The sequence below is a fragment of the Oncorhynchus masou genome, chromosome 12 (genome assembly GCF_036934945.1).
Source record: "Oncorhynchus masou masou isolate Uvic2021 chromosome 12, UVic_Omas_1.1, whole genome shotgun sequence".
NCBI lineage: Eukaryota > Metazoa > Chordata > Actinopteri > Salmoniformes > Salmonidae > Oncorhynchus > Oncorhynchus masou.
In genome coordinates this window covers 9695628-9718047 of record NC_088223.1, presented here as the reverse complement: position 1 = coordinate 9718047, position 22420 = coordinate 9695628, and the positions used below count along the sequence as shown (strand labels likewise).

The following is a 22420-nucleotide window of genomic DNA, read 5'->3' as shown; positions in this document are numbered from 1 at the left end:
ATAGGAAGGACTACAGATGATCTGATTCCATAGGAAGGACTACAGATGATCTGATTCCATAGGAAGGACTACAGATGATCTGATTCCATAGGAAGGACTACAGATGATCTGATTCCATAGGAAGGACTTCAGATGATCTGATTCCATAGGAAGGACTTCAGATGATCAACCCCATAGGAAGGACTACAGATGATCTGATTCCATAGGAAGGACTTCAGATGATCTGATTCCATAGGAAGGACTACAGATGATCTGATTCCATAGGAAGGACTTCAGATGATCTGATTCCATAGGAAGGACTACAAATGATCTGATTCCATAGGAAGGACTACAGATGATCTGATTCCATAGGAAGGACTACAGATGATCTGATTCCATAGGAAGGACTTCAGATGATCTGATTCCATAGGAAGGACTACAGATGATCTGATTTCATAGGAAGGACTACAAATGAACTGATTCCATAGGAAGGACTACAGATGATCTGATTCTATACGAAGGACTACAGATGATCTGATTCTATACGAAGGACTACAGATGATCTGATTCTATACGAAGGACTACAGATGATCTGATTCCATAGGAAGGACTTCAGATGATCTGATTCCATAGGAAGGACTACAGATGATCTGATTCCATAGGAAGGACTACAGATGATCTGATTCCATAGGAAGGACTACAGATGATCTGATTCCATAGGAAGGACTACAGATGATCTGATTCCATAGGAAGGACTACAGATGATCTGATTCCATAGGAAGGACTACAGATGATCTGATTCCATAGGAAGGACTACAGATGATCAACCCCATAGGAAGGACTACAGATGATCTGATTCCATAGGAAGGACTACAGATGATCTGATTCCATAGGAAGGACTTCAGATGATCTGATTCCATAGGAAGGACTACAGATGATCTGATTCCATAGGAAGGACTACAGATGATCTGATTCAATAGGAAGGACTACAGATAATCTGATTCAATAGGAAGGACTACAGATGATCTGATTCAATAGGAAGGACTACAGATAATCTGATTCAATAGGAAGGACTTCAGATGATCTGATTCCATAGGAAGGACTTCAGATGATCTGATTCCATAGGAAGGACTACAGATGATCTGATTCCATAGGAAGGACTACAGATGATCTGATTCCATAGGAAGGACTACAGATAATCTGATTCAATAGGAAGGACTTCAGATGATCTGATTCCATAGGAAGGACTTCAGATGATCTGATTCCATAGGAAGGACTACAGATGATCTGATTCCATAGGAAGGACTACAGATGATCAACCCCATAGGAAGGACTTCAGATGATCTGATTCCATAGGAAGGACTACAGATGATCTGATTCCATAGGAAGGACTACAGATAATCTGATTCAATAGGAAGGACTACAGATGATCAACCCCATAGGAAGGACTACAGATGATCTGATTCCATAGGAAGGACTACAGATGATCTGATTCCATAGGAAGGACTACAGATGATCTGATTCCATAGGAAGGACTACAGATGATCTGATTCCATAGGAAGGACTACAGATGATCTGATTCCATAGGAAGGACTACAGATGATCTGATTCCATAGGAAGGACTACAGATGATCTGATTCCATAGGAAGGACTACAGATGATCTGATTCCATAGGAAGGACTACAGATGATCTGATTCAATAGGAAGGACTACAGATGATCTGATTCCATACGAAGGACTACAGATGATCTGATTCCATAGGAAGGACTACAGATGATCTGATTCCATACGAAGGACTACAGATGATCTGATTCCATAGGAAGGACTACAGATGATCTGATTCCATAGGAAGGACTACAGATGATCTGATTCCATAGGAAGGACTTCAGATGATCTGATTCCATAGGAAGGACTACAGATGATCTGATTCCATAGGAAGGACTACAGATGATATGATTCCATAGGAAGGACTACAGATGATCTGATTCCATAGGAAGGACTACAGATGATCTGATTCAATAGGAAGGACTACAGATGATCTGATTCTATAGGAAGGACTACAGATGATCTGATTCAATAGGAAGGACTACAGATGATCTGATTCCATAGGAAGGACTACAGATGATCTGATTCCATAGGAAGGACTTCAGATGATCTGATTCCATAGGAAGGACTACAGATGATCTGATTCCATAGGAAGGACTACAGATGATCTGATTCCATAGGAAGGACTACAGATGATCTGATTCCATAGGAAGGACTACAGATGATCTGATTCCATAGGAAGGACTACAGATGATCTGATTCCATAGGAAGGACTACAGATGATCTGATTCCATAGGAAGGACTTCAGATGATCTGATTCCATAGGAAGGACTACAGATGATCTGATTCCATAGGAAGGACTACAGATGATATGATTCCATAGGAAGGACTACAGATGATCTGATTCCATAGGAAGGACTACAGATGATCTGATTCAATAGGAAGGACTACAGATGATCTGATTCCATAGGAAGGACTACAGATGATCTGATTCCATAGGAAGGACTACAGATGATCTGATTCCATAGGAAGGACTACAGATGATCTGATTCCATAGGAAGGACTACAGATGATCTGATTCCATAGGAAGGACTACAGATGATCTGATTCCATAGGAAGGACTACAGATGATGATTCCATAGGAAGGACGATGATCTGATTCCATAGGAAGGACTACAGATGATCTGATTCCATAGGAAGGACTACAGATGATCTGATTCAATAGGAAGGACTACAGATGATCTGATTCCATAGGAAGGACTACAGATGATCTGATTCCATAGGAAGGACTACAGATGATCTGATTCCATAGGAAGGACTTCAGATGATCTGATTCCATAGGAAGGACTACAGATGATCTGATTCCATAGGAAGGACTACAGATGATCTGATTCCATAGGAAGGACTTCAGATGATCTGATTCCATAGGAAGGACTACAGATGATCTGATTCCATAGGAAGGACTACAGATGATATGATTCCATAGGAAGGACTACAGATGATCAACCCCATAGGAAGGACTACAGATGATCTGATTCCATAGGAAGGACTACAGATGATCTGATTCCATAGGAAGGACTACAGATGATCTGATTCCATAGGAAGGACTACAGATGATCTGATTCCATAGGAAGGACTTCAGATGATCTGATTCCATAGGAAGGACTACAGATGATCTGATTCCATAGGAAGGACTACAGATGATCTGATTCCATAGGAAGGACTTCAGATGATCTGATTCCATAGGAAGGACTACAGATGATCTGATTCCATAGGAAGGACTACAGATGATATGATTCCATAGGAAGGACTACAGATGATCAACCCCATAGGAAGGACTACAGATGATCTGATTCCATAGGAAGGACTACAGATGATCTGATTCCATAGGAAGGACTACAGATGATCTGATTCCATAGGAAGGACTACAGATGATCTGATTCCATAGGAAGGACTACAGATGATCTGATTCAATAGGAAGGACTACAGATGATCTGATTCCATAGGAAGGACTACAGATGATCTGATTCCATAGGAAGGACTACAGATGATCTGATTCCATAGGAAGGACTACAGATGATCTGATTCCATAGGAAGGACTACAGATGATCTGATTCCATAGGAAGGACTACCGATGATCTGATTCAATAGGAAGGACTACAGATGATCTGATTCAATAGGAAGGACTACAGATGATCTGATTCCATAGGAAGGACTACCGATGATCTGATTCAATAAAGCATAAAATGAGATCCTATGTTTAAGGTTGTTAGGGATATAGGGTGTCATTTGGGTCACACATTATACCACTACAAGCTAAACCTTCACGTTTGCAGCTTCACACAGTCCTGGAACACTGAAACACAGTGAAGCAGAGACCAGATGATTATATAAAACACGTGAACTCCAGGAGCTGTATGGCAGAGACACAACCACGTTCCCATCCTACCACAACAGTGATGATCTTAAAGCTATATTTTTAGTGCCAATTGCCATTTTATACTACAGTGTATTTCCTACATATCCATGGCTGGAAATGGGAGCTGTGTGTTTGTGGTTAGCTACCACTGCTGCTCTGTATTGCTATCAGATCACTGAAGGAGAGATAGAAGCCTGATAGACATCTGACTCTCTCTCTCTCTAGCTCCCGCTCTCTGACTCTCTCTCTCCCTAGCTCCCGCTCTCTGACTCTCACTCTCCCTAGCTCCTGCTCTCTGACTCTCTCTCTCTCTCTCTCTCTAGCTCCCGCTCTCTGACTCTCACTCTTTATCTCTCTGTGACTCCTTCTCTCCCCCTCTCCCCTCTCTCTCTTTATATGCATATCTCTCTCTCTCTTTCTCTTTCTGTCTCTCTATCTCTCTCAATTTTCGCTCTCTCCCTTCATCTCTCCCCCTCTCCCTCCTGCTGTGTCTGATGCAGACTCCGATACAGTCAGAGAAAAAGGACTAGGCTGGACAACACATTTCACTTAAGTCATGTAGCTACCTAGAACTGGGTCCCTGCTATTGCTCTCTTTCATTTCCCGTCTTAACTCGGTTTCTCTCTTTCTCTCCCAAAGCATCTAATTTGTCTTGTTATTTCTAGCCCTCCTCTTTCCTCCCTCCTCTATCCTCCCTCCTCTCATCCCTGTTATTTTATCCTATCACTGTTTCTCTCCCTTCCCCTGTCTCTCTTTGTGTTTAATCTCCATGAACCATCAGCCCACTTTCCATTGGCTGTGGTCCCATATTGCTTTTAATCCTGGTGCTGGGTTTGTGTGCTGTCTGTGTGTGCCTGCCACCCTTGTCTTTGATATGAACGCTGGATGAACCCAATCCTGCATGGTGAAATGTCTTTGATATGAACACAGTGACAGATAGAACCATCCACTTAGTGCCTGGGATGCTATGTACATGTTAATTTCTCTCTCTCTCTCTCTGTCTCTGTCTCTCTCCCCTCTCTCTCTCTCTCTCTCTCTCTCTCTCTCTCTCTCTCTCTCTTTCACCATCTCCCTTCATCTATCACTTTCTAGATCCCTTCATATACCTCTACCTCATCCTTCATCCCTCCATCTGCCAACCTCCATCACTCTCCCATCCCCTGTTTCCTGTCCCTCCATGTCTCCCTCTCTCTCCCTGTCCCTCCATCTCTCTCCCTCTCTCTCCCTGTCCCTCCATCTCTCTCCCTCTCTCTCCCTGTCCCCTCATCTCTCTCCCTCTCTCTCCCTGTCCCTCCATCTCTCTCCCTCTCTCTCCCTGTCCCTCCATCTCTCTCCCTGTCTCTCTCCCTGTCCCTCCATCTCTCTCCTTCTCTCTCCCTGTCCCTCCATCTCTCTACCTCTCTCTCCCTGTCCCTCCATCTCTACCTCTCTCTCCCTGTCCCTCCATCTCTCTCCCTCTCTCTTCCTGTCCCTCCATCTCTCCCTGTCTCTCTCCCCGTCCCTCCATGTCTCCTTCTCTCTCCCTGTCCCTCCATCTCTCTCCTTCTCTTTCCCTGTCCCTCCATCTCTCTACCTCTCTCTCCCTGTCCCTCCATCTCTCTCCCTCTCTCTCCCTGTCCCTCCATCTCTCTCCCTCTCTCTCCCTGTCCCTCCATCTCTCTCCCTCTCTCTCCCTGTCCCTCCATCTCTATCCCTGTCCCATCTCTCTCCCTCTCTCTCCCTGTCCCTCCATCTCTATCCCTGCCCCATCTCTCTCCCTCTCTCTCCCTGTCCCTCCATCTCTATCCCTCTCTCTCCCTTTCCCTCCATCTCTCTCCATCTCTCTCCCTGTCCCTCCATCTCTCTCCCTCTCTCTCCCTGTCCCTCCTTCTCTCGCCCTCTCTCTCCCTTTCCCTCCATCTCTCTCCCTCTCTCTCCCTGTCCCTCCATCTCTCTCCCTGTCCCTCCATCTCTCTCCTTCTCTCTCCCTGTCACTCCATGTCTCCTTCTCTCTCCCTGTCCCTCCATCTCTCTCCCTCTCTCTCCCTGTCCCTCCATCTCTCTCCCTCTCTCTCCCTGTCCCTCCATCTCTCTCCCTCTCTCTCCCTGTCCCTCCATCTCTCTCCCTCTCTCTCCCTGTCCCTCCATCTCTCTCCCTATCTCTCCCTGTCCCTCCATCTCTCTCCCTCTCTCCCTGTCCCTCCATCTCTCTCCTTCTCTCTCCCTGTCCCTCCATCTCTCTCCCTCTCTCCCTGTCCCTCCATCTCTCTCCCTCTCTCTCCCTGTCCCTCCATCTCTCTCCCTCTCTCTCCCTGTCCCTCCATCTCTCTCCCTCTCTCTCCCTGTCCCTCCATCTCTCTCCCTATCTCTCCCTGTCCCTCCATCTCTCTCCCTCTCTCTCCCTGTCCCTCCATCTCTCTCCCTCTCTCCCTGTCCCTCCATCTCTCTCCCTCTCTCTCCCTGTCCCTCCATCTCTATCCCTCTCTCTCCCTGTCCCTACATCTCTATCCCTCTCTCTCCCTGTCCCTCCATGTCTCCCTCTCTCTCCCTGTCCCTCCATCTCTCTCCTTCTCTCTCCTTGTCCCTCCATGTATCCATCTCTGTCCCTGTCCCTCCATCTCTCTCCTTCTCTCCCCTCCCCCCCTCTTTCCATCCCTCCCTCCCTCCCCCTGGCCTGCAAGGGTCAGTTGTGATGTTAAATTGAGATCCTGACTGTCTGTGGTCCCTAAAGAACCCATGGCACTCATAAGAGTAAGGGTTGTGAACCCTGGTGTCCTGGCTTTAGTCTCATCCTGACCAACATACTTCCTTGGACACCTAATCATCCCTAACTTCCAACTGGCTCATTCTACCTCAGCAAGTCTTTCTCGGGTCAATGCTATAATGAGACTGTATTCTCATTCAATTTACTTGAAAAACAAGAAGGGTTCATTATAATAATGATCCCTCTCCTCTCCTCTCCTCTCCTCCCCCCCCCGCAGGTCCAGGCCCCCCAGCAGATCAGACGGTGGTTATCGAGGAGTTTAGGTTCCTCTCTCAGAAGCTCTTTGTCTCTGTGTCTGTGTTCGCTGGACTGGGAATTCTACTGGGAATAGTGTGTCTCACATTCAACATCTACAACAGCAATGTCAGGTACGCAAAGAGCTGTGTGTGTGTGTGTGTGTGTGTGTGTGTGTGTGTGTGTGTGTGTGTGTGTGTGTGTGTGTGTGTGTGTGTGTATGGAAGGGTGGTGGTGACTGTGTGTGTGTGAGTATAAAGCATTTGTGTGTGTGTGTGTGTGTGTGTGTGTGTGTGTGTGTGTGTGTGTGTGTGTGTGTGTGTGTGTGTGTGTGTGTGTGTGTGTGTGTGTGTGTGTGTGTGTGTGTGTGTGTGTGTGTGTGTGTGTGTGTGTGTGTGTGTGTGTGTGTGTGTGTGTGTATGGAAGGGTGGTGGTGACTGTGTGTGTGTGAGTATAAAGCATTTGTGTGTGTGTGTGTGTGTGTGTGTGTGTGTGTGTGTGTGTGTGTGTGTGTGTGTGTGTGTGTGTGTGTGTGTGTGTGTGTGTGTGTGTGTGTGTGTGTGTGTGTGCATACAGCATTTTTCTATCCCATTTTCTAAACTGTTTGGATGTGGGAAATACAGTGTTTCAGAAAATATAATTTCTTCTCCTAAACCCATCCAAACACCTTGATTAAAAAAAACAGCATAGACCAGCATAGGCAGGTGACCAGTCTTCATTGTGATTTTTCACTGTTGACCAGTCTTCATTGTGATTTTTCGCTGGTGACCAGTCTTCATTGTGATTTTTCGCTGGTGACCAGTCTTTATTGTGATTTTTCGCTGGTGACCAGTCTTCATTGTGATTTTTCGCTGGTGACCAGTCTTCATTGTGATTTTTCACTGGTGACCAGTCTTCATTGTGATTTTTCGCTGGTGACCAGTCTTCATTGTGATTTTTCGCTGGTGACCAGTCTTCATTGTGATTTTTCACTGGTGACCAGTCTTCATTGTGATTTTTCACTGGTGACCACCCTTCATTATGTGTTTCGCTGGTGACTAGCCTTCGTTGTGATTTCGCTGGTGACTAGCCTTCGTTGTGATTTCGCTAGTAACGGGACCGTAAGGCCCTACAGAGGGTAGTGCATACAGCCCAGTACATCAGTGGGGCCAAGCTTCCTGCCATCCAGGATCTCTTTACCAGGCGGTGTCAGAGGTACAGCGGCACCATCAAGAGCATCCTGACCAGTTTATAATAGGCAGTGTCAGAGGAAAGCCCATAAAATTGTCAAAGACTCCAGCCATCCAAGTCATAGACTGTTCTCTCTGCTACCGCACAGCAAGCGGTACCGGAGCACCAAGTCTAGGTCCAAAAGGCTTCTTAACCTCTTACACTTATGGTGGCGCTATTTCATTTTTGGAAGAAAAACGTTCCCGTTTTAAACAAGATATTTTGTCACAAAAAGATGCTCGACTATGCATATAATTGCTACTGTTCGAAAGAAAACACTCTGACGTGTCCAGAAATACAAATATCTTCTCTGTGCGTGCCCTTTAACGTGAGCTTCAGGCAAAACCAAGATGACTTGGCATCCAGGAAATGACAAGGATTTTTGAGGCTCTGTCTTTCATGATCTCCTTATATGGCTGTGAACGCAAGAGGAATGAGTCTGCCCTTTCTGTCGTTTCCCCAAGGTGTCTGCAGCATTGTGACGTATTTGTAGGCAGATCGTTGGAAGATTGACCATAAGAGACCACATTTACCACGTGTCCGCCCGGTGTCCTGCGCCGAAATTGGTGCGCAAAAGTCACCTGCCAGTATTTTTCCATGGGGCACAGAGAGAGAAGCAAGCTTCCACGAACTGCATGTCAATGAAGAGATATGTGAAAAAACACCTTGAGGATTGATTCCAAACAACGTTTGCCATGTTTCGTCGATATTATGTAGTTAATCCGGAAAAAGTTTCACGTTGTAGGTGACTGCATTTTCGGTTCGTTTCGGTAGCCAGGCGCAATGTAGAAAACAGAACGATTTCTCCTACACACAGACGCTTTCAGGAAACACTGCGCATTTGGTATGTGGCTGGGAGTCTCCTCATTGAAAACATCAGAAGCTCTTCAAAGGTAAATGATTTTATTTATTTGGTTATCTGGCTTTTGTGAAAATGTTGCGTGCTACATGCTACACAAAATGCTATGCTAGCTTTGCATACTCTTACACAAATTAGTCAATTTCTATGGTTCAAAAGCATATTTTGAAAATCTGAGATGACAGTGTTGTTAAGAAAAGCCTAAGCTTGAGAGCAAACGCATTATTTTAATTTTATTTGCGATTTTCAGAAATCGTTAACGTTGCGTTATGCTAATGAGCCTGAGGCTTAGTCACAATCCCGGATCCGGGATGGGGAGTTTCAAGAGGTTAATTGACAGCTTCTACCCCCAAGACATAAAACTGCTGAACAACTAATCAAATGACCACTGGACTATTTACATTGACCCCCCCTCCCCCCTTTGTTTTTACACTGCTGCTACTCTCTGTTTATTATCTATGCACAGTCACTTTACCCCTACCTACATGTACAAATTACCTCAACTAACCTGTACCTCTGCACACTGACTCGGTACCGGTACCTCCTGTATATAGGTACCCCCTGTATAAAGCCACGTTATTGTTATTTTATTGTGTTACTTTTTATTTTATTTTATACTTTAGTTTTAGTAAATATTTTCTTAACTCTATTTCTTGAACTGCATTGCTGGTTAGGGGCTTTGTAAGTCAGCATTTCACAGTGAGGTCTACATGTAAGGCTCTGGGTGTAGCTGGTGCAGAGGAGTCAGGCGCAGGACAGCAGTGATGAGTAACACAAGGAACTCAAAATATCAAAATACATGAAGTAACACCAGGCCCACAAACAACCCGACCGAACAATAAACAAACACGCACAAAAACCACGGGGAAAACAGAGGGTTAAATAATGAACATGTAATTGGGGAATTGAAACCAGGTGTGTAAAACAAAGACAAAACAAATGGAAAATGAAAAGTGGATTGGCGACGGCTAGAAGGCCGGTGACGTCGACCGCCGAACGCCGCCTGAACATGGAGAGGGACCGACTTCGGCGGAAGTCGTGAAACTACACCTGTTATATTCGACGCACGTGACAAATAAAATTTGACTTGAGGTGAGATGATGACTGGGAATGAAATAATAAAGTAATGAAATTGGCCGAAAACCAATGTAATATACACAACAACTGAAATATTTAATTAAAGTAAAGTGAATAAATGTTGGTTAATAAATGATATGCAGTAATGGACAGTCACTACCATCATGGGACTCTTATTAATTGTTATATTCTGTGTTGTTACAGAATTCAACCCACATAGTGCATTTAATGTAAAAAAAAGTAATGTTTTTAAACCTAAAATGGAAATAATGTTGTTTTTTTTTTTACCGAATCAACCTCAATAAGCACAAATTCATCAGCACTACGTTTTATGAAACCTAAACGCACTATGTAAATAACATTGTAGCAATAACACCAATCAATACAAAATATTCAATGTTGCTAATTACAAGTAATGTCCAGCAGCAATAAGTCTTCCACCAAAAGAAGTCAACACACTGAACAACGAGCCATGTTGGGTCCAAGCATTTCGGTGGAGGACCAGTGCTGCATGTCTGAATCAAATACCATCAGGATAGATTGAAAGTGATGCTGTTGAATGACAAAAGCCTCTCCAACATAGCCAGTAGATAATGTGTGCTTTGCATACAAGCCGTGCACAACACTGTTTTGCCTAGGGGGCCCGACCTCTGGGGGGGCCCGACCTCCGGGGGGGCCCGACCTCCTGGGGAACCGGACTGCCGGGGGGACCCGACCTCCTGGGGAACCGGACCGCCGGGGGGACCCGACCTCCGGGGGGGGCCCCCGACACCCCAAAACAACACACGTTTGTTAGAGAGAAACATTTGCAGTTTTGTAGCTAACCTCGTTTTATTTGACACATTTTACCACGAGGCTTAGATAAAAAATAAAATAAAAATCTGTAATTCAAAAAACCCAAATTCATGGTTTTATGACGTGTTTGTTACAAGTCTCAGGATTGAGACAAATCATGTGTTTCCTGTACAATAGGAGAACGTATGAGACATGAGAATGTTGGCTGGTTCTCTCAATGGAATTTAACTAAACATGTTTTTCTCCAAACGGTCAATTATCTGGTTCATTATAATTTCTTTGTAGAAAAATATAAATTCACACTTCTCATTATCAATAGAAAAATATCAGCATAAAACAATATGTACATGAATATCCTATGTTCAGTCCCTTTAACAGAACATACAGGGCATTAGGGAAGTATTCAGATCCCTGGACTTTCTCCACATTTTGTTACGTTACAGCCTTATTCTAAAAATGGCTTTCTTTCTTTCTCATCAATCTACACACAATACCCTATAATGATATGGAATCATGTTGTAACCCCCCCCAAACTGTGAAATAACACATATGGAATCATGTTGTAACCCCCCCCAAACTGTGAAATAACACATATGGAATCATGTTGTAACCCCCCCAAACTGTGAAATAACACATATGGAATCATGTTGTAACCCCCCCAAACTGTGAAATAACACATATGGAATCATGTTGTAACCCCCCAAACTGTGAAATAACACATATGGAATCATGTTGTAACCCCCCAAACTGTGAAATAACACATATGGAATCATGTAGTAACCCCCCCAAACTGTGAAATAACACATATGGAATCATGTAGTAACCCCCCCAAACTGTGAAATAACACATATGGAATCATGTAGTAACCCCCAAACTGTGAAATAACACATATGGAATCATGTAGTAACCCCCCCAAACTGTGAAATAACACATATGGAATCATCTAGTAACCCCCCCAAACTGTGAAATAACACATATGGAATCATCTAGTAACCAAAAAAAGTGTTAAACAAATCAGAAATATATTTTATATTTGAGATTCTTCAAAGTAGCCACCCTTTCCCTTGATGACCGCTTTGCACATTCTTGGCATTCTCTCAACCAGCTTCACCTGGAATGCTTTTCCGACAGGCTTGAAGGAGTTTATTCTACAATGTAGAAAATAGATTTTTTTAAATAAAGGAAAACACTTGAACGAGTAGGTGTGCTAAAACCTTTGACCGGTAGTGTATATAGTGTATATATTTAAATATTTACAATTCCTTACAACAACAAAAACATGTAATCTTTTGTTTCAACCATAATACATAGTAAGCATCATCAACCGGGGGAACATATTTGGTGATAAGCTGTAGAAAGAATACACTCATTTACAAGACCTGTTCACTGAAAATATAATTGGTCACAAGAAAGGGCATGAGATCAAAGTCCATATTCAGACCACTAGGGGTCAATGTTTTTAAATTGGATATCCTGTAGGCCTCCCTCTGCAGTAGTAGGATCTCCATGTTACCTCCTCTCCTTGGTGGAGCAACATGTTCAATGCCTGTATATTTGAGGGAGAAGATGGGATGTTTTCAGATGATCACTGGACCTGATGACTTTGAAAAAAAGGATATTTCAGAGATCGACACAATTCACAGTAAGCTCTACTTTTTTTTTTAATTTCACCTTTATTTAACCAGGTAGGCCAGTTGAGAACAAGTTCCTATTTACAACTGCAACCGACGAGATGAGCTTATTGATCTTATGGAACCGGATGATCTTTAAGAGTAATACCTCCGGCGAGGTCCTGAAGAAACCACCAAACAGGAAGAGACAAGCCGTTGGCAGACGCAGAGTCCCTCTGTCAGACCATCTATCCACAGACAGTGCTCCTCCGGCTCCTCTACCAACAGTGAGCGTTTTTTATACAACAGAGGGGGCGGAGACACCGGGGCCAACGGCGAGGGGAACAACACCCCCAGTAAGTAAGAGTGTTCGACGCAAACGTCGGGGGAACAAGAAATCCACTACCATGAGATTACATGTAAAAAAAAAAGATATAAAATATTTGTAGGAAATTTGGAAATATTTAAGTAGGTGAAATTAATTGAAACAATAATGTATGTTGATGATAATGTTATGCTAATGCTCATGCTATCAATGGGATAATATATTCAAAATACTGTGGACTGTTGTCTTAACAGTTTTCGATCAATTCATTCTGATCAACCTAGTAATTACGACACACTCCTCTCTATTGTCATCGGTTGCACTAATTATTATGTTTGTCTACATAACCTGGTTCAAGAATTCATGACATTATCCTGAAAAAGGCACAGTGATGCCGAAACGTTGGTGTTTTTATTTACCCAATAAATTACTGGGAGGTTAAAAACATGTAGCTATTCTCTTAGTTTTTATAGCTTTGAAATCTAAGTTAACAATAATTCATTTTGGAAAAATTATATGAATTGTCCTATTAGACATAACAGCATTTTGTTTCCTTGCTAAAAATAAATAAATACATTTGATAAAAATTGTAGAAGTGAGAAGCAAAGCAACATTAAGGAAACTTTATAACACCTGACCCTGTCACGGATCCTTCTGGAACTGTGTCATTACACACACCTGGTCCCCATTCCCACTGATTGTAATTCACATAAATGTGACCATTGGGCTGTCGATTATTGTTACAATGCCTGTTGATCGTGTGAGTACCTGTGCTGCGTTTTGGCTTTTGTGCCGCGTGTATTGTGCAGGTGATTACGGGTCTGGTCCCGTGTGGTATCATTGAGCAGATGATTACGGGTCTGGTCCCGTGTGGTATCATTGAGCAGGTGATTACGGGTCTGGTCCCTTGTGGTATCATTGAGCAGACGATTACGGGTCTGGTCCCGTGTGGTATCATTGAGCAGATGATTACGGGTCTGGTCCCGTGTGGTATCATTGAGCAGATGATTACGGGTCTGGTCCCGTGTGGTATCATTGAGCAGATGATTACGGGTCTGGTCCCGTGTGGTATCATTGAGCAGATGATTACGGGTCTGGTCCGTGTGGTATCATTGAGCAGGTGATTACGGGTCTGGTCCCGTGTGGTATCATTGAGCAGATGATTACGGGTCTTGTCCCGTGTGGTATCATTGAGCAGATGATTACGGGTCTGGTCCCGTGTGGTATCATTGAGCAGATGATTATGGGTCTGGTCCGTGTGGTATCATTGAGCAGATGATTACGGGTCTGGTCCCGTGTGGTATCATTGAGCAGATGATTACGGGTCTGGTCCGTGTGGTATCATTGAGCAGGTGATTACGGGTCTGGTCCCGTGTGGTATCATTGAGCAGGTGATTACGGGTCTGGTCCGTGTGGTATCATTGAGCAGATGATTACGGGTCTGGTCCCGTGTGGTATCATTGAGCAGGTGATTACGGGTCTGGTCCCTTGTGGTATCATTGAGCAGATGATTACGGGTCTGGTCCCGTGTGGTATCATTGAGCAGATGATTACGGGTCTGGTCCCGTGTGGTATCATTTAGCAGGTGATTACGGGTCTGGTCCCGTGTGGTATCATTGAGCAGATGATTACGGGTCTGGTCCCGTGTGGTATCATTGAGCAGGTGATTACGGGTCTGGTCCCATGTGGTATCATTGAGCAGATGATTACGGGTCTGGTCCCGTGTGGTATCATTGGGCAGGTGATTACGGGTCTGGTCCCGTGTGGTATCATTGAGCAGGTGATTACGGGTCTGGTCCCGTGTGGTATCATTGAGCAGATGATTACGGGTCTGGTCCCGTGTGGTATCATTGAGCAGATGATTACGGGTCTGGTCCCGTGTGGTATCATTGAGCAGATGATTACGGGTCTGGTCCCGTGTGGTATCATTGAGCAGGTGATTACGGGTCTGGTCCCGTGTGGTATCATTGTGCAGATGATTACGGGCCTGGTCCCGTGTGGTATCATTGAGCAGATGATTACGGGTCTGGTCCCGTGTGGTATCATTGAGCAGATGATTACGGGTCTGGTCCCGTGTGGTATCATTGAGCAGATGATTACGGGTCTGGTCCCGTGTGGTATCATTGAGCAGGTGATTACGGGTCTGGTCCCGTGTGGTATCATTGAGCAGATGATTACGGGTCTGGTCCCGTGTGGTATCATTGTGCGCGTGTGTTATTTTTTCGAGGTTCTCCTCGCTCTTTTGTTTGGGTCTCAACCCTGAGTTTTATAGACGTGTTTGTTTGGTCTTCGTCCCTTGTGCCTTAACATGACACGCCGTAATTTGGGAAACTAAAACCACCCTATTATGCATTCCTATGTCTCCTAAATATTTTATACCAGCGTGTCATGACTGTTTTTCCAAAGCCAAACCCGCCATTGGCCGCTGAGTCTACCTTTTTTAAGATGCCAAAATAGAAAATGTTTTCGGTAATTGTTTTCAATATCCAATCTTTTTTTTATTGCCTGCATTCCACAAGCTTTGGACGAAGCACTTACACACGGCCGCCATCGCCAATGTTCACTCAAAGGCCATATTGTAGAAGTGGGCTTGTTTTTGTTTTAGTTATTTAAATGTTGTACATTAGAGCAGGACCCCCCCACCGGTGAACAATGACGAACTGAAAACTCAAAAGAGTCATGATTCTACAGGCCTCACGTTCACGTTCTTCACCATAGGGGGCTTTATTGGAGCTATAATTTGTGGCAGACTTGTAAAAGTTTGCTTTAAACCATGTACATTTGCTGATTTATTTTCTAGGCATACAAATGTCTTGATACAATTGAAAAAAGGTCTAGTTAAAGCCACAACCAGACTAGATTGTGAACAACTCTAGGCGGAATGCATTGCTTGACTTCCGTGAGAGTCACAATAGGCACAATACCGTTCATGAACTGCAGTCCCCCCAAAACGATTTGTCCATCATAACATTCAATAATCAATTAATTGTTTTCATTCTTGCACCACGCGATCGGTTATCAATTCATGTATTTTTCTTCTCTGTGCTACCTGCAGCATGATCAATATATTTTCCCACATGATAGACAGTAGCTGGTCGGAGAACGTCTCTGAAGCCCTGAACCCGAGGAGCGCGTATGAATCCTGCTGTAGAATTCATTGCGGCCTGCAGGTCAAACAAACGACTAAAATGAACGAGTCACTCTGACTCTCGAATCATTTGCGGCCTGCAGGTCAAACAAACGACTAAAATGAACGAGTCACTCTGACTCTCGAATCATTTGCGGCCTGCAGGTCAAACAAACAACTAAAATGAACGAGTCACTCTGACTCTCGAATCATTTGCGACCTGCACATCACTAGGAAATAACATCACTTTGCAAGCCAGCCTAATGTGGTGTGATGCTGGTTTTTCTTTAGCTTGTGATGCTCACCAGTGTCCAAAACACAGCGAAGGCTGGTCACCAGTGTCCAAAACACAGCGAAGGCTGTTCACCAGGGTCCAAAACACAGCGAAGGCTCTTCACCAGTGTCCAAAACACAGCGAAGGCTGGTGACCAGTGTCCAAAACACAGCGAAGGCTGTTCACCAGTGTCCAAAACACAGCGAAGGCTCTTCACCAGTGTCCAAAACACAGCAAAGGCTGTTCACCAGTGTCCAAAACACAGCGAAGGCTGTTCACCAGTGTCCAAAACACAGCGAAGGCTGGTCACCAGTGTCCAAAACACAGCGAAGGCTGGTCACCAGTGTCCAAAACACAGCGAAGGTTGGTCACCAGTGTCCAAAACACAGCGAAGGTTGGTCACCAGTGTCCAAAACACAGCGAAGGTTGGTCACCAGTGTCCAAAACACAGCGAAGGTTGGTCACCAATGAAAGAAAACACAATGAAGGCTGGTTTGCCAGCAGAACCAGTTAGACCATGCAGGTCAGACCTGCGTGACCATTATCCGACCAGCACTGACCTGCCTAGACCAGCATGGACCAACAGGACATTTATACTGTGCTGTTTTTATGATCAGCAGGGCAGAGCTATCCAATATTCACACTTCTTCTTGACACATCCTGCATATATGTTCTTCAGCGTGACTCCTAACAAGGATATTCACATCTCGGTGTGCGAGCTTGACAGTTAAATCCAAAACTTTGTTTGCATTTGTGACAGACAACTAATATCTTCCCGCACTGTGTGGCAGTCTGGGGTTTCTGCATGCTGTGAATGTCTCAGAGATAAAGAGGCTGACTGACAGAGGTATTGTGTAGAGGAAGATTGTGTGTGTGTGTGTGTGTGTGTGTGTGTGTGTGTGTGTGTGTGTGTGTGTGTGTGTCACCATGCATGCGTGTAGACGGAGATATAGAGCCTGACAGACAGAAATATCTGTGTGTGTGTGTGTGTGTGTGTGTGTGTGTGTGTGTGTGTGTGTGTGTGTGTGTGTATAACAGGTACATCCAGAACTCCCAGCCCTACCTGAACAACATGACGGCAGTGGGGTGCATGATGGCTCTGGCTGCTGTCTTCCCTCTGGGCCTCGACGGACACCACGTACACAGGAAACAGTTCCCCGTGGTCTGCCAGGTACACAGGAAGTACCAAAAAGCATTGCGGGGGAGAACTAAAGCATTGTGGGGGATTTGAGTTTTAAGGATACAGGAAAGCTCTGGAGTGATGTGTTCCCCTCGGTACAGATCCTAACCGTAATTAATAGTAAGGACTGACCCAAGATCAGCATCCGGGGGCAACTTCACACTAACCTACAGCTAACAGGAAGTGGGCCCTAACACCGAGGCATTATAGGGGATTGAGTTTTATGGTAGAATTCTTATAGGAGCATAGTTTAGGCCATTATCAATAAATGCCAAATGAAAGTATTGACTTAGACTTTTGAAAATGAATAATTCTTTAATAACTATTATATTTAACACATTAATACATTTGACAATGCATTTTTTTTATTTGTTTTGCCCCACCAGTTACGTAAGGACATTGTTATTGTTTAATAAATGCACAGACACAATTCATTATTGATATTTCTTTCCCCTATTCCCTGGCCAGTTCCGTCTGTGGCTGCTTGGCCTGGGCTTCAGCCTGGCGTACGGTTCTATGTTCACGAAGATCTGGTGGGTCCACACCATCTTCACCAAGAAGGACGACAAGAAGGAGAAGAGGAAGGTAAATAAAGAGGAGAATGACTGGCTAAAGAAAAAGAAAAAAGGTAAGGAAGGAAGGAAGGTGAATGAAATAGAGGAACAAGAGTATCTGCCTGGCTGGGAGGATGTGGAGCCTGTGGAGGCTGAGAGGCGTAGAGACACTGGAGGCTCGGAGGCTGGGAGACAGTGGAGGCTGGGAGACAGTGGAGGCAGGGAAGCAGTGGAGGCTGTGGAGGCTGGGAGGATGTGGAGGCTGGGAGGCAGTGGAGGCTGGGAGGATGTGGAGGCTGGGAGAATGTGGAGGCTGGGAGGCTGTGGAGGCTGTGGAGGCTGGGAGGCAGTGGAGGCAGTGGAGGCTGTGGAGGCTGGGAGGCTGTGGAGGCTGGGAAGCAGTGGAGGCTGGGAGGCTGGGAGGCTGTGGAGGCTGGGAGGCTGTGGAGGCTGGGAAGCAGTGGAGGCTGTGGAGGCTGGGAGGATGTGGAGGCTGGGAGGCAGTGGAGGCTGGGAGGATGTGGAGGCTGGGAGAATGTGGAGGCTGGGAGGCTGTGGAGGCTGTGGAGGCTGGGAGGCAGTGGAGGCAGTGGAGGCTGTGGAGGCTGGGAGGCTGTGGAGGCTGGGAAGCAGTGGAGGCTGTGGAGGCTGGGAGGATGTGGAGGCTGGGAGGCAGTGGAGGCTGGGAGGATGTGGAGGCTGGGAGGCTGTGGAGGCTGGGAGGCTGTGGAGGCTGTGGAGGCTGGGAGGCAGTGGAGGCAGTGGAGGCTGTGGAGGCTGGGAGGCTGTGGAGGCTGGGAAGCAGTGGAGGCTGTGGAGGATGTGGAGGCTGGGAGGCAGTGGAGGCTGGGGAGGCTGGGAGGCTGTGGAGGCTGGGAGGCAGTGGAGGCTGTGGAGGCTGGGAGGCTGTGGAGGCTGGGAAGCAGTGGAGGCTGTGGAGGCTGGGAGGATGTGGAGGCTGGGAGGCAGTGGATGCTGTGGAGACAGTGGAGGCTGTGGAGGCTGGGAGGCAGTGGAGGCAGTGGAGGCAGTGGAGGCTGGGAGGCAGTGGAGGCTGTGAAGGCTGGGAGGCTGTGGTGGCTGTGGAAGCAGTAGAGTCTGGGAGACAGTGGAGGCTTTGGAGGCAGTGGAGGCTGGGATACGGTCCAAACTATGAACTACTAGTAACTCTACTCCTGGGTTGCTTCCCCATGTAGTGTCCTGGCTGCTCTCTAAAGGGCCTTTTACTTCATCATCCTCTCAGTCAAGGGAGCCCTATATGCACTGAAAATAATGTATTTCCAAACATGGCATTATCATTTCACATTCACTCTCTCTCTACTACCTCTCTCTATCTCTCTCTCTCTACTACCGCTCTCTCTCTCTCTCTCTCTCTCTCTCTCTCTCTCTCTCTCTCTCTCTACTACCGCTCTCTCTCTCTCTCTCTCTCTCTCTCTCTCTCTCTACTACCGCTCTCTCTCTCTCTCTCTCTCTCTACTACCGCTCTCTCTCTCTCTCTCTACTACCGCTCCCTCTCTCTCTCTACTACCGCTCTCTCTCTCTACTACCGCTCTCTCTCTCTCTCTCTCTACTACCGCTCTCTCTCTCTCTCTCTCTCTCTCTCTACTACCGCTCTCTCTCTCTCTCTCTCTCTACTACCGCTCTCTCTCTCTCTCTCTCTCTACCTCTCTCTCTCTCTCTCTCTCTTACCGCTCTCTCTCTCTCTCTACTACCTCTCTCTCTCTCTACCTCTCTCTCTCTCTCTCTCTACTACCGCTCTCTCTCTCTCTCTCTCTCTCTACTACCTCTCTCTCTCTCTCTCTCTCTACTACCGCTCTCTCTCTCTCTCTCTCTACTACCGCTCTCTCTCTCTCTCTCTACTACCGCTCTCTCTCTCTCTCTACTACCGCTCTCTCTCTCTCTCTCTACTACCGCTCTCTCTCTCTCTACTAACGCTCTCTCTCTCTCTCTCTCTACTACCGCTCTCTCTCTCTCTCTCTCTCTACTACCGCTCTCGCTCTCTCTCTCTCTACTACCGCTCTCTCTCTCTCTACTACCGCTCTCTCTCTCTCTACTACCGCTCTCTCTCTCTCTACTACCGCTCTCTCTCTCTACTACCGCTCTCTCTCTCTCTACTACCGCTCTCTCTCTCTACTACCGCTCTCTCTCTCTCTCTACTACCGCTCTCTCTCTCTCTACTACCGCTCTCTCTCTCTCTCTACTACCGCCGCTCTCTCTCTCTCTCTACTACCGCTCTCTCTCTCTCTACTACCGCTCTCTCTCTCTCTCTACTTCCGCTCTCTCTCTCTCTCTACTACCGCCGCTCTCTCTCTCTCTCTACTACCGCTCTCTCTCTCTCTACTACCGCTCTCTCTCTCTCTACTACCGCTCTCTCTCTCTACTACCGCTCTACCTCTCTCTCTACTACCGCTCTCTCTCTCTCTCTACTACCGCTCTCTCTCTCTCTACTACCGCTCTCTCTCTCTCTACTACCGCTCTCTCTCTCTACTACCGCTCTCTCTCTACTACCGCTCTCTCACTCTCTACTACCGCTCTCTCACTCTCTACTACCGCTCTCTCTCTCTACTACCGCTCTCTCTCTCTCTACTACCGCTCTCTCTCTCTCTACTACCGCTCTCTCTCTCTCTACTACCGCTCTCTCTCTCTACTACCGCTCTCTCTCTCTACTACCGCTCTCTCTCTACTACCGCTCTCTCACTCTCTACTACTGCTCTCTCACTCTCTACTACCGCTCTCTCTCTCTACTACCGCTCTCTCACTCTCTACTACCGCTCTCTCTCTCTCTCTCTACTACCGCTCTCTCTCTCTCTACTACCGCTCTCTCTACTACCGCTCTCTCTCTCTCTCTCTCTCTCTACTACCGCTCTCTCTCTCTCTCTCTCTCTCTCTCTCTCTCTACTACCGCTCTCTCTCTCTCTCTCTCTACTACCGCTCTCTTTCTCTCTCTCTACTACCCTCTCTCTCTCTCTCTCTCTCTACTACCGCTCTCTCTCTCTCTCACTCTCTACTACCGCTCTTTCTCTCTCTCTACTACCGCTCTCTCTCTCTCTACTACCGCTCTCTCTTACCTCTCTCTCTCTCTTACCTCTCTCTCTCTCTCTCTCTCTCTCTTACCTCTCTCTCTCTCTCTCTCTCACTCTCTACTACCGCTCTCTCTCTCTCTACTTCCGCTCTCTCTCTCTCTACTACCGCTCTCTCTTACCTCTCTCTCTTACCTCTCTCTCTTACCTCTCTCTCTCTCTCTCTTTCTCTCTCTCTCAGACAGGCAGAGAAAGAGAGTGAGACAGATGGAGAGACAGAGGAGGAAATAGAGAGACAGAGTCTCCCCTGTCTCCCCTGTCTCCCCCCTGTCTCCCCTGTCTCTCCTGTCTCTCCTGTCTCCCCTGTCTCTCCTGTCTCCCCTGGCTCCCCTGGCTCCTCTGGCTCTCCTGTCTCCCCTGTATCCCATGTATCCCCTGTCTCTCCTGTCTCCCCTGTCTGTCCTGTCTCCCCTGTCTCTCCTGTCTCCCCTGTCTCTCCTGTCTCCCCAGTCTTCCCTGGTTCCCCTGTCTCCCCTGGCTCCCCTGGCACCTCAGGGAAAGATAAAGCCCATTACTGAATATATATGACTGCTATCCTTAGCAGTAGAGTAGCATTAGAGGCCTCCCTGGGGAGATTATATTATGGAAAGATGAAGCCCATTACTGAATATATATGACTGCTATCCTTAGCAGTAGAGTAGCAGTAGAGGCCTCCCTGGGGAGATTATATTATGGAAAGATAAAGCCCATTACTGAATATATATGACTGCTATCCTTAGCAGTAGAGTAGCAGTAGAGGCCTCCCTGGGGAGATTATATTATGGAAAGATAAAGCCCATTACTGAATATATATGACTGCTATCCTTAGCAGTAGAGTAGCAGTAGAGGCCTCCCTGGGGAGATTATATTATGGAAAGCCATGTTCAAATTGATTGAGTTCACTTTGAGTCACTTGCTTGTCCTGAGACTGTTTTACTCCAGTCAGCCAGCAACCAGCCAGCCAGCCAGCCATCCATTCAGCCAGCCAGCCATTCAGCCAGCCAGCCATTCAGCCAGCCAGCCAGCCAGCCATTCAGCCAGCCAGCCATTCAGCCAGCCAGCCAGCCAGCCATCCATTCAGCCAGCCAGCCATTCAGCCATTCAGCCAGCCATCCATTCAGCCAGCCAGCCATTCAGCCATTCAGCCAGTCAGCCATTCAGCCAGCCATTCAGCCATTCAGCCAGCCAGTCAGCCATTCAGCCAGCCATTCAGCCAGCCAGTCAGCCAGCAACCAGCCAGGCATTCAGCCAGCAACCAGCCAGCCAGTCAGCCAGCCAGCCATTCAGCCAGCCAGTCAGCCAGCAACCAGCCAGCCATTCAGCCAGCAACCAGCCAGCCAGTCAGCCAGCAACCAGCCAGCCATTCAGCCAGACAGGCCACCTACTCAGAGCTTGCGTCCCAAATAGCACCCCATTCCCTATATAGTGCAC

The 22420-nt window shown here is 46.4% G+C and overlaps 1 protein-coding gene across 1 annotated transcript in view; it reads left to right on the top strand.

Moving 5' to 3' along the window:
• Positions 1–22420, top strand: part of LOC135549518 (gamma-aminobutyric acid type B receptor subunit 1-like) — a 332207-nt gene that overhangs the window by 286442 nt on the left and 23345 nt on the right. Inside the window, exons 16-18 of the mRNA XM_064979532.1 lie at positions 6904–7054; positions 17235–17367; positions 17845–17961. Of these exons, the coding sequence (XP_064835604.1) occupies positions 6904–7054; positions 17235–17367; positions 17845–17961 (401 nt within the window). The remainder of the gene's footprint in view (positions 1–6903; positions 7055–17234; positions 17368–17844; positions 17962–22420) is intronic.